Below are 13096 nucleotides of genomic sequence, written 5' to 3' on the forward strand. Positions count from 1 at the left end.
AGCCCAATCCTATCCAACTTTCCAGCACTGGTGCAACCGCAATGCAGTCCCAGGGCAAGGGAACAAATGTTCCCATACCTTAAGGAGGCCTCTGTACTGCATTCCAAACACAGGAAGCAGCGCATACCCCATAGGCACAGTAGCACCAGCACTGGAAAATTGGATAGGATTGGGCCCCAACATGGCAACCTGCTATTTTTCTTATTATCCTGTTAAGAGTGGAGAAGAGGCCCCAGAGATATGGCACTTTCCATAGTGACAAATTCTAGAGCCAGTGTAGGCATGTCAGGGCCCAATTCTATCCAATTTTCCAGTTCTGGTGCAGTTCTGCCAATGGAGCGTGCACTGCATCCTGCGGTGGGGAGGCAGTCACAGAGGCCTGGTCAAGGTATGGGAACATATGTTCCCTTACCTCAAGGGTGCATTGCAGCTGTACTGGTGCTGGAAAGTTGGATAGGATTGGGGCCTTAGTCTGCAGCAGCAACACTATGAGCTCTGTGATTCCCGTAAAGGTCACCAGATTTACTGTGACCAGAATTTATTTATTTATTGTGACCGATTTCCACATGGGGGGCCTCAAGTAGTAAACTTGTCAGCTAGCCAATAATCAATTTTTAAAAATCTCTCAAAGGAAAAAAAATATTAAAACAAAAGGAAAAAGAGATTTAAAAGGGGCAGGGGAAAGTTGATACTTTTCAGTGGGGAAAAACACCATGAATTTTATTTAAATCCCTCAAAGTAAAAAAAACTTGTTTGAGAAGCACCAATCTAGACTGGCGGTTCTCAAACGTTTCAGCACCAGGACACACTTTTTCAAATCACAATTTGTCGGGACCCACCAGAAGTGATGTCATCAACCTGGGAGTGATGTCATGGCTGGAAGTGACATCATCAAGCAGGAAAAATGTTGAATGCCCCCTATAACAAAATCAAATCAATTAAGTATATTTTAAGTTGACAAGTTTAAAAATGTATTTAAAATAAAGAAACTGGCTTGTGACCCAGCTGGTGGGTCCCGACCCACAGTTTGGGAAACACTGGGCAGTTCCAGAGCTCCTCCCAGCTGCAGTCGACCTCATGCATGAACCAGCCCCGTTTCCTTATATGGCTTTGCGCAGCCCTTTGGACTGAGCCCGCCCTGCTGCCACAGCACCCGCAGCCTCTCGCGCAGCCGCACTGCCTCGGGGCTTGCGCCCAGCCCCTCCCGCACGTTGCAGACACGTGACTCGTCCAGGCTCACTTCGGCGGCCCCTTAAGCCCCGCCCTCAGTAACAGCCCACCAATCACGCGTAAAGGGTTGAGCAAGCAGCGCTTTTTCCCGCCTCAAGCCTCCTCCGACTTCACCTCAGCCCGCTGACAGTAAGCCACCCCCCTTGGAGACCGTTGGACACGCCTCCCTCAGGCTGCCATCAGGCCACGTCCCTTGGCGACCGTTGGAACGGCCTCTACCACCTCAGGCCACGCCCTTTGACGACCGTTAGAACCGCCTCTCCTCCCGAGGCTGCCACCAGGCAGAAACACCTCCCCCCTCAGGCTGCCACCAGGCCACGCCCCTTGGCGACCATTGGAACCGCCTCGGACAGCCATCAGGCCACGCCCCTTGGCGACCGCTGGAACCGCCTCAGACTGCCACCACGCCACGCCTCTCCCACCTCAGGCAGCCACCAGGCCACGCCCCTTGGCGACCGTTGGCACCGCCTCTCCCACCTCAGGCGGCCGTTCCTCTGCTCCTCCTCCTGGGCGGGCGAAAGCCCCGGAAACAAAATGGCGGCGCCCTTAGCGGAGGAGCTGGAGCTTCTCCTCAACCCGCTGCCGCGAGCCCAGGAAGACCCCGAAGACGACCCCGAGGACGGTGAGGGCAGGAGGCCGCGGGGGGGGGTGGCTGAGAAGGGGGACGCGCCCCTCTCCTGCAGCGGGGCAGGCTGAGTTCAGTGGGCGGTGTGTGAGGAAGTCCTGGGCACGTGGGTCGGTGGCAACGCTGGTCTGGTCTGAGCCAGAACCAGGGGCTGAGCCTGAGTTGAGAGGGACGGAAGGAAGCGTGTCATTAGTCTGCGGGACTTCTTGCCACTGGTTGTGCTGATGGCCTCTGGCCACGTGCCTTGGGATGGAGGGCCTTTTTCTCACTCAACGCCAGAACCAGCCATTAAAATGGAGTGCCTGCGGAACTCTTTGCCACGGTTTATGGTGATAAGAGTAGATAAGGGGTTGCTCTGTCCGTCTCCTCCCCAGATCTCATAACATCAGAGGAGCCCCACTGGATCAGGCCAAAGGCCCAACCACTTCAGCTTCCTGTGTTTCACAGTGGCCCAGCAGATGTCTCCGGGAGCACACAAGATAACAAGAGACCTGCGTCCTGGTGCCCTCCCTTGCACTGGCATTCTGAGGAAGCCTACTTCTAAAATCAGGAGACAGCACATACCCATCAAGACTTGTAAACCGTGATGGACCTTTTCCAGAAATTCACTTAACACCAGAACTAGGGGACATCCACTAAAACTGAGTGTTGGGAGAGTTAGGATAGACAAAAGACCCAGTGTGTCATTAGTCTCGCCACAGGTTGTGGTAATGGTTGTGGTTATGTGATGGAGTGATGAGGACAGCTCGTCCTCTCCCAAACCCAAAGCCACAAAGACCTGCTAGGCCATTGGTCCTCCTTCCCCCTACAGTCCTATTCATTGGTTAGGGCAGTGAGTTTTATGCAAGGATTCTGTGGCTCAAAGTTTGGGAGCTGCCAATTACTAGAGAAAATAGGAAAATGTGTCATTTTAATTTGGGGGTCTGATGATGACCTCATACCACAGGTTAGCATTCCAGCCACAAGAACTGTCTTTCTATTCAGATTTCCAACTGGTGCAGTTTCCTTCTGCAAACTGGGAAAAGGGTGCTTGCAAAATTAAAAAAAAAATTTGTAAACTTATTGTGACTCACCAAAAATCAGCTTGTGACTGACTAGTAGGTCTCAATCCACAGTTTGGGAACCACTTAGAGCAGTGATTTTCAACCTTTTTTCATCTCATGGCACAGCAACAAGGTACTAAAATTGTCAAGGCACACCATCAGTTTTTGAACAATTGACAAGGCACACCTTTCTGTTTGTGGGGGGGGGGGCTCATATCCCCAATGATCCTATTAATAAATGACCCTCCACCAAACTCCCGCGGCACACCTGGTGACCATTCGCGGCACACCAGTGTGCCACAGCACAGTGGTTGAAAATGGCTGACTTAGAGGAAGGTTGGGGTAGAAATGATCATTATAATCTCAAAGGGCTTTGTACAGGCATAAGAAACTTAAAAATGTAAAGTGAAATAAAAAAAGCAGGGCAGCAACTGTGAATTAATGAAACCTGTGTGAGATCACTTTGTTGTGATGTTAAGAGGCTTTTTAAATAAAGTATTTGGCTTCTACATAAGAGATGGAATGGAGAGGACCAACCCGATTTTCCTGGGGTGTGAGTTCCAAAGGTAGGGTGTTATCAGTTGATATTGCATCCTTCCTCCAAGGAGCTCAGGATTGTATATACGGTTCTTCTCATTTCCCTTCATCATTTTGTCCTCACAACATCCTTATTAGGTAGGTTAGGATCTTCTTGAACATGTTTGCAAATTCTGTGTAGGATTTTATCACTTAAAGAGCCGTGGATTGAAAAGATTGTGGAAACTATGGTTATTCACTTGGCAAGTACGGCAGCCAAGAAATCCTAATGTGACAGTAAGACTGCGTTTTTTACATACGGTACTTAGTTCAGTTACAGATCATACATTCCTTCTTATGTTTCAGAGTAATAACCTTCACTTTAAAGGATGGGGTGTGTGCATGCCTGTGTTAGCAGTTAGTAATTTTTTCCTTAATTCTCTTCTGTGTGTATATATTTTATGCCCCCAATCATCTGTATTATTTCTGTAACCTGTACTCAGCAGCTTACAAAGTTTTTGTTAGGTTTTAAAAAAAAAAATTGTAGCTTACGTGTTTTGTTTGTGTATCCAAAATAAAAATTTTTTTAAAGAAAAAGAATCAAATGTGTAGTCGGAAAATACCGTTATTAGGACAAGCTAAAACATCTGAGATAGTGTTTATATAGTACTGTTCATATATATAGTATTTTATGAAAGAAAGGACAGGCCTCTGCCATGATGGGCATACAGTCAAGAAACAGATGCAAAGGATACAGAAGAGAGGGAAGATGGGAGGGGAATGGAAGCAGGGATATGCAGGGGAAGAATTTGAAGTCATTACTGTTACATTAATTACAGGAGTAGGATATGGGGACTAGGGAGTGGTTCCAAATGCCTCATGGACAAAACAGCTGCTATTGGTAGGTGCTGTAGGTAAATGAGACAAACCACAGTTTGGCCCTAGTCTGCCATAGGATTGTGTCAGCATTTAATGCAAGATGATCTTGCATTATGGTTAGTAAAGCAGCTTCAAACCTTGGTTGAAAGCAAATCATGTTTAGCTATGCGCCTAATACTTTCACATGGTTAATATTGGGAAAAGGAAATAGAGCACTCAAGCCTGTCACTTGCATCCAGTTTCTTAAGCTTTGTCTGTCTGTCTCCTGTAGCAGATGCTACGTCAATAAGGCTAGATTAGGCATACTGTTCCCATTCTAAAGATGCTATAAATTTTAATATACCACTTTTTAAGAACCAAAGGAAGTTTATAAAAATCATAAGTATTCCATTTGTGTTTGACAATTTTATAGTCAAATTAAAAAAGTAGCAGGCAGTAAAAATCAAGTTTCAGCAGTAAAAACTAAGTTTAGGATTGGAGGGCTTTGCAGAATAGAATAGTTTTCTGTGTTTTTTTTTTTAAATAGCACAGGCAAGGAAGCCTTTCTGATCTTTCTAGCTCCAAAAATGTCTATCTTTAGCATACTCCAGTTGTATCTGCCTTAGTGGACAATATCAAGGGTCAAGCAGGCTGGTATGGGAGCAGGTGATCATTTTAGGTAACTTGGTTCCAGACTGCAAAGGGCTTTTGTGTAGCTTTACCTTCTTTCTGTGCACCATTGGTACTTGAAAGCAGTGCAAAATTATCCAGACTTGTATGTAAACTGAGAAACTCTGCTTTGTTTCTGATTGCCTCTATAGTCAATTGGAGTTTGGTATCTTCTTGAGTGTTTTAAGGACAGTTTCATCCTTTATAGCCTGTGTTTTTTTATTTCTATCCTCCCCCTCTGCCAAGTAAATAGCTGCCATAAATGGGGCATTAACATTCGCAAAGATGCATTACCAAAAGCACTTAGCGATGTTGAGCCAATTGGATCACTCAACTGGATGCGCACCCCTAACCCTATAATTTTGTGTATGGGATGCTATGCACATGAATGAAAATAAAAGTGAGAATAGAATTTTACAAAGATTACGGTCTTGAGAAGAATGCTATACAGGAGATCAGTAACTGCAATAGATTGGCTCACTTTTAAATGTTCTTGCTTGCTTCATTGTCTTGTTGCAATAAGGCCTCTCTTTTGTGTTTGTTGTTGTGAAATAAAGCTCATAAATAGCAGTATTTATATCATCCCATTACATACATAGAATGAAAAGACAGGTTTTTGCCCAGTGAGGCACAAGGGAGACAACTGAAGAAGTGGATGCGGGGAACAATGGGGGGAAGAATATGTGATTATCATTTGTTTATATAGACTCAGTTTGCAATCCAATACACTTGTATGGGAGTAAGTTCCATTGAACTCAGTGGGGTTTACTTCTGAGTAGACATACACGAAATTGTGCTGTTAACTACTGTATAGTTCGGGGGCTAGGGGATTGGGCCAACAATCTCACAAAAAAGGTGGTTTTTGAGGAAGGATTTAAAGGAAATAAGGAAGGCAGCACCCTGGTGACGCAGGGGGCAGCAAGGAGAAAAGGGCAGAGGTTTGCAGAAGCAAGACACCAACTTGCTTAGGACCTTGAGTGTTGCATTATACAAGCTCCAGATCCTATAACTTGCACTTACTATGCTAGTTAAATACCTAGTCTGATAATGGCCTGCAAAATTGAGGGTCAGAAAACTTTTTTTCAAATTTATGATGGTTTTGTATGAATTTGGGGTGCTGATTCCAAAAATGGCATCCGTTTTGCCTATCACATCTAGTTATAGAGATATAGTATAGTCTTGTTAGTAAATGGTTTGGGTAGCTTCCTCATGAAGAAGCCTATGCCATGGTTTTCTCACAAGGAAGTTGCTCGAATCATTTACTAATGTAGCTATGTCTTATCTCTGAAACTAGATATGATAGGGTAAAACTGATGCTGCTTTTGGAATCAGCACCCCAAATATACCCAGGAATAGATCTAATGTTTAAGACAGCAAAATATGTGCTGGCCTGTGTAATTGGTGAGAGGTGTCTAGGTTTTATGTAACAAAAGTCCTAGAATCGGATACTGCCTCGGTAGGATTGCATTGTTCAATTGACTGATCCGTTAAATAATTGATTAAAAAGTATGGATTGGCTCTGATTAATCACAGTATATATATTTTTTTAATTGCAAAAAATCTTAAATTATGGGTGGCAGGCATCACCTTTTCTTCACAAATACTGTAGATCCTGGATGGTGGATTCTGATGTTGACCTGGAAGATCCAGGTTCACATTCCACAGTCATGAAGCTTCCTGAATGACGCTGTGCCAGTCACTATCTTTCAGCCTTGCCTATACCTCACAGGGATATTGTGTGGACAAAAGGAGGGGAGGATCTTTGTACATCACCTGGAGCACCTTGGAGGAAGGGTGGTAGAAAAATGTGAAAATATTCATTTTTGTTTTTGAGAAAAGGACTAGGAATTTGTATTATTAGATAGGAAAAATGTGGGTTTCAGTGGAGAGGGAGTAAGGTATCACAAAGCTGTTTCTGCAACCCCTTTCTGCTGAAGCAGTTGTTGAAGAAAGGCTGTTGCAGGAATAGGGAGTAGTATGAGACAATGCACAGAGAGGGAACCCCACAAGGGAGGAAAAGTATTAGAAAACTTAAATTCCTTATTCTTTCTTTGTAGCTACTGCAGCCAAAGTTGTTGATAGATATGATGAAGGAGCCCTTGATGAGATCCTTGCTGTTGGCCACATACAGAAGAGAGTCTCCACCAACCTTCTGGATGCTGATAAACGATATCTTGGGAAGACCACATCACGCAAAGCCTTGGCGGAAGAGCAGTGGGGAGATGCTCAAACATTTGGTGAGACCCTACATGCTGCTGCTTTTTGTTTCCACTACTCTCTTGCCCAGCTCCCTGATTTGGAAACCAGGGTTACATTGGAGTCACAATTATGTAATGCATTGAACGTATTTTTAAACTGCTGTGGCTTCTGGCCCAAGAAACCCTGGGGAATGGTGACAGTTGGACGAGTTTCTGGTTATCTCCTAAAAATTCTTTGCATTTTGTATTGTAATACAATTCTTTGTATTGCATCTTTGCAGTACTGCAGTCTCCAGGATTCTTTGGGAGACATCATGATGGTTAAAGCATGCTGGAAACAAGTTTGTGGTCAGTAATGTAGATGCATGCTTTGAATCCTGTAAGTTCCACGTTCAATATTTAACATCTCTAGTTGGCAGGAATTCTCTGGAATCATGGAATGACACTTCCAGAATCATGTTGGACTGGACAAACCAATGCTCCTATTCATTTTAAGGCAACTTGATGTGTTCTTCATGTGTGTCGCATGCTCTAAATACTGCTCATTGGCTGGCATTTGCAGCAGGAACATGGCAGGATTATGGAATGCCAGTTTATGGAATTAAGAATTCCATCTTCTGGGATTCCCTGCTGAATGACTTGACCGATAAAACTCTAGCCAAGTAGAACATCAATAGTCAGAGGCTTTATAGCTCTAAATACCTATCTGGGGATGAACAACAGGGAAGGGTCACATCACTTTCATGTCCTACTTGTGAGCATTGGCATGCAAGTAACTTGCCACTGTTGAAAGCAGAATGCTGCTCTAGAACTTTGTTCTAGCAAGGGAAGTCTTCTATCCCAAAGGTTATGACAAATAGTAGAAACCATCCTTCCATTTTTTATTCATGGTGATCTGCTCTGCATACTAAAGATCCCAGATTCAGTCCCTGGTGGCATCTTGGGGTAGAACTGGGAAGGACCCCTGCCTAAAATCCTGGAGAGCTATTACTGGTCAGTGTAGACCAGTGGTTCTCAAACTTTTAAGCACTGGAGCTCACTTTTTTAAATGACACTCTTTCGGAACCCCCGTAGGATTTCCAGAATTAAAAAAAAGGAAATCTAGAAATATTCATTCATTTATAACTAATAACTAGAAAAAGACCCTCAAGCGTTAATCTCTCTATATTTACACATGTGTGCAAACTGCAGGAGCTGAACTCTTTGCAGGATAATTAGCAGCTACTGTATCTGATTTTTGAATGACCTCAGGGTTTGAGGCAATTAGTTATTTGATCTTTCCATCACCCTCTGGAGACCCACCAAAATCAGGTTGCAACCCACCAGTGGGTCCTGAAAACTATAGTAGACCAAATGGTTGCCAGTCTGCATTGCAACACCCCAGGATGTTGTAGGCCACCCGGCAGCAAGACTGCAGTATAAGCTTTCAGACAGCGGCAGGAGGCTCAATGCAGCGGTCAGAGCTATAATGTGTGAAAACAGCATGCTGTGAAAAGTCCCCTTGTCAATCTTGACCTTACTACTGTTTAGAGACTTGCATTAGGCCTCAGAACCCGGAAGTGAATGACAGTGACATCACCACATGACATGCTTCGCTTAGTCGTCATTCACTTTTGGGCCCTGAGGGCATTGTAGCAGCAGTAAATTTGGGAACCCACTGGTGTAGACTGTACTGAGCTGGTCTGACTCAGGATAAAGGTGGTTTCTTATGTTTCACTTGCATCTGCTTGTGGGCATTAAGTTCACATGCATATTATGAAGTGATGCACCATGCTGGGTGGAGCAGCTGCTATTCCATTTTCCCCATCTCCTTTCCTGCCATTGGGTTATGGTCAATAGCATGTCTCATTCACGCAGTCCTGTGTCTGTTCTGCAAAGTTCATTGTTGGTTTACTGTATAGATTTTATTGTATTTGGTGCTCAGCCTATCATCTGTGCATTAATAATAATTAAAAAAAATCTAAGTCTGAAAGTCTATATAGATTTCTTTTCAGGAAACATTTCTGGGCAGCCCTCCTTTCAGCAGTATTGGGGAAGGACTGTAGCTCAGTGGTAGAGGTTCTGCATGTACAGACAGAAAATCTAGGCCTGGCATCTCCAAGGCAGGCCGGAAACAGTGCCTACCTGAAGCTCCAGATGCTGCCAGTTAATGTGCAGTACTCAACCTGGGTGGATCAATGTTCAGAAGAGGGCATATCAGGGGAGAGGTTCTGCTGTAGCCTGCCTCCTGTTGGGCTGTTCTCGCTCTCTTTTTTAAGATGAGGATATCTCTCTCTCTCTCTCTCTCTCTCTCTTGTGTGTGTGTGTGTGTGTGTGTGTGTGTGTGAGAGAGAGAGAGAGAGAGAGAATGAACAAATGAGATGAAGTGGTGTACCAGTCTGAAGTGGTACAATCATTCTACCACCTCTGGCTTTTCCATTGGGTAGACATTTCTTTGTCTGAAACCCTGGAGAGCTGCTGCCAGTCAGTGTAGACAGCACTGAGCCAGATGGACTAATGGGTTGACTCAGTGCAAGGCAGTTCCTTATCTTCAAAGTCTGTGTGAATTTTTACATTGTAGTGTGTGTTTTCTCTGTGTATCTGAAAGACTCTCTTCGTAATCCTGAAACATTGCTGTCTCCCCCTAAATAATATATTCCCATTGCGAAAGTTCATTATTAAATCCTTCTCAGTTTCTTGGGAGGGAAAATGGCAGCCCCTTTTTTTACTCTGATGGATCTCTCAGGAGCTGTATCCTGTTCTTGTACCATTTCCTCTTATAAAGATGTGCGTAAAGGAGCTTGATCACCTTGTAATGCTCCCCCATTATCTCATTATTTAATGGGAAAGGCTGTCAGCTAATCAATGGATCTGATAATCAGTTCAGCTGCTGCAAGAAAGCGTGAATTTGAGGTTTTAATCTGCCAGGGGGCTCCCTGAACATGCCAGTCATTCTCAGCCCTTGGGCAAACATTGCAAAATTCATATTTTAAGCTTTGTATATTGGAAATGTTGTAAAGAGGGAGCCTTCAGGGGAAACGAATCTGGATTTTTAAGAACATAAACTTTAACTTGTACAGCCAAAGATTCCCAGACGTATAGACTTGGGCTACTAAATTAGGGTTATCAAGATTCCGTAACCTGGTGACATACAGGACGTTTCAGGAACATATGAAACTGCCTTTTGCTGAGTCAGACTCTTGGACCATCTAGCTCAATATTGTCTACTCTGATGGCAGCACCTTTTCCAGGGTTTCTCAGGCTTTCTGTAGAGATGCTTCCAGGGATCAATCTTTGGGCCTTCTGCATTCATGCCCACTGAGCCACATCCCATCCCCTGTGGCCATGGTCATCGGGGCTCCATCCCTCATGGTTCCATGTTCCAATGGGAATTTTGGAATAGCTATGACTAGTGCTATAGCAATACCGTTATTATGAATTGCGTATGTGTTTCATTTACCTATAGCAACATGCATATAGGTAGAGAAGCATTGGAAATGGTCACACAGTGGCAAGCCTGCCCTTTTCTGCTGGTGCTGATGATTAGGTTGTGATGAAAGGAAGTGACTGGCCCAAAGTCAGTTGGTGAGATTAATGGCTGAGAAAAGACTTGAATACAGGTCTCTCCTATTGAAGACCAACATGGCTATTTATGTATTTATTTGAAATATTTATTTGTGTATCACTTTTTAAACAAAAGTTCTCAAAGCAGTTTATGTAGCCAAAGAATGAGAAGATGATTTCCTGTCCCAAGAGGGCTCACAATCTAAAAAGAAACACAAGGAGGCAACAGCCACTGGAAGGGTTGTTATATTTGAATGATGAACAGTTGCTCTCCCCTGGATAAATATAAGTGCCACTTTAAAAGGTGTGTCGTTGCCTAGTTAGCAAAGGTATTCCACCTATAGTACCTGTTTACATTTAAACATAAGATCTTGAGAGTAAAAATTAAAATTTAAAAAGATCCAAAATGACATCAAAAACAAACAAACTTTTATTAAACTACTGATGCACCGAACTGGTTTTCATTTTTCCCATGTGCTTGGTTTAGAGCCATCTTGGATTTATAGGTGGTTGTACTTCATACTGGATGAGCATTGTTTGTTACCTTTTGTAATCAACAGATGAACAAACATCAAACAGCGAGGAAATGGAGGAAAGCAACCTTGGCACTGACCATGAGGAGGAAGAACTAGATGATGATTCAGAAATAGAGGAGGAGGATGACGACAATGAGGAAGAAGAGAATGCTACCTACAGTCTTGACAGTGACCAGGGGGAAGAGGAGAAACCAAGTTTCAAATTACATGCTATTGACAGTTTTGAGAAATTTGCAGAGGGAATGGATGACATAGGAAGCGAAGAGGAGGAGGACATGAGCATGGAAGAAGACAGCGAGGATGAAGTGGAATCCGGGGAAGATTCTGAGGCTGAGCAGAAGATGGCGGACGTGAGTGAGAGCAAAGACGATGGTGTGCTGTTGACGTTCTCTAAAGACAAAGTGGCTGAAGAAGTAGAGAAAGGAAAAGCTGTAAAAAATCAGATAGGTTAGTATTTCTAACTTTTCTGTCTTTTTCTATGTGGTCTCAACAAGCATTTAAGCTTCCCTTAGAAAATTGGATGCTGCACCTTAATACAATGCGGATTCCGTCTTTAAAGTAGTGATTTTCCAGTTTAGTAGGAATCACCTAGGCAATTTCACTCATACTGAAAATGTAAACTGTCTTTTTTTTCCCTCCCTTCCCCCAAGCAGGTACAGTAAACCTCTCATAACACTATTTCCTTTAGCACAGATTTGTTACAGTGCCCTTTGTCCTGGCCAGATCAACATCTATTCTAGTCAGTGGAAATAGGTCATTCTGGAAGTGTGGGGCCAATCTGTGCCAATTTCCTGCCTTATCTTTAATGATGTTTCCTATAGCACTGTTTCATGCAGTTCTCAACTTTTTGGAATGTATACCCTATGTTATGAGAGGTATTTCTGTATCAGTCATATTTTATGTTGTTTTAGATTTAAAACAGCAGTCTGTGAGCACAATCCTAACTAGGTCTACTCAGTCCTATTTTGTTCAGTGGGACTTACCCCAGGAAAGTGTGGTTAGGATTGCAGCCTAAAAAATGTAAGGCCTCAGTCTTAAGGTCACCTCACAGAAAATGTTCAACGTATTATGCTGTTTGACTGCGAAAGCATGTTTGTTTCTGCTGAAGGAGAGGTTGGTGTCTGAACATGGAGGCTCAGTGTGGGAACTGGGTCCGAGGTTCTGTGAATTCTTAGAACAGTGCAATCATAAACACAAAATGCATTTTTGAGGGGCCTGTAAAATTCTTTCATGTAAACACTGTTGCTAGAATGTGTGTGTCTTAGAAGAACCTGCGAGCCGGAACAGGATATTTATTTTAAAATATTTATATTCTGCCTGTCCATCACAAGAATAGCATAAACCCTTCCAATATGAAGTGAAGTTTAAAACAACTGGCATTTTCACTTTAGTGGCATGCAGTTGACTCCATTCAAAAGTAAAGAAAAAGCAGTGTTCATTTGTTTCCTAAACATCTTTAGAGAGCCTGACAGATGAGCAAAGGGAGAGTGTTTACTCTCTTGTTGAACATGAGAAACCTCAGAAAATCACAATAGAGGGTTCAAGATCTGCATATTAGTTAAAATAAACTGATCGCATTCTGCATTTGGAAAGATTCAGGCTAGTTTAATATCCCTCCAGGAAAATAAGAAAGGAAAGAGTTATTTGATGTGTCTGCAGAAAATCACTAAAGCCATGTTTTCTGTTTCTGTCTCTTAAGCTCTATGGGATCAGCTCTTAGAAGGACGAATCAAACTGCAGAAGGTCCTCCTGACAGCCAACCAGCTTCCGCAGCCAGATACCTTCCCAGAGTTCAAGAAAAGAGGAGGAGAGGAGTTTGCCAGTGCACTCAAGAACAGTAAGAACCAGTTTGTATCTTTTCCTTATAGGCATGGATGT

General features: G+C 43.4%; 1 protein-coding gene across 3 annotated transcripts in view; it reads left to right on the plus strand.

Annotated features, from left to right (window-relative positions):
- Positions 1 to 1744: 1744 nt before the first annotated feature.
- The window catches only part of AATF (apoptosis antagonizing transcription factor), an 82691-nt gene continuing 71339 nt past the window's right edge, over positions 1745 to 13096 (plus strand). For all 3 annotated transcript variants that reach the window (XM_066636083.1, XM_066636084.1, XM_066636082.1), the window contains exons 1-4: positions 1745 to 1852; positions 6999 to 7178; positions 11243 to 11665; positions 12918 to 13055. In XM_066636083.1, coding sequence (XP_066492180.1) covers positions 1765 to 1852; positions 6999 to 7178; positions 11243 to 11665; positions 12918 to 13055 — 829 coding nt within the window. In that variant the 5' untranslated portion in view covers positions 1745 to 1764. The remainder of the gene's footprint in view (positions 1853 to 6998; positions 7179 to 11242; positions 11666 to 12917; positions 13056 to 13096) is intronic.

The sequence above is a fragment of the Tiliqua scincoides genome, chromosome 8 (genome assembly GCF_035046505.1).
Source record: "Tiliqua scincoides isolate rTilSci1 chromosome 8, rTilSci1.hap2, whole genome shotgun sequence".
NCBI lineage: Eukaryota > Metazoa > Chordata > Lepidosauria > Squamata > Scincidae > Tiliqua > Tiliqua scincoides.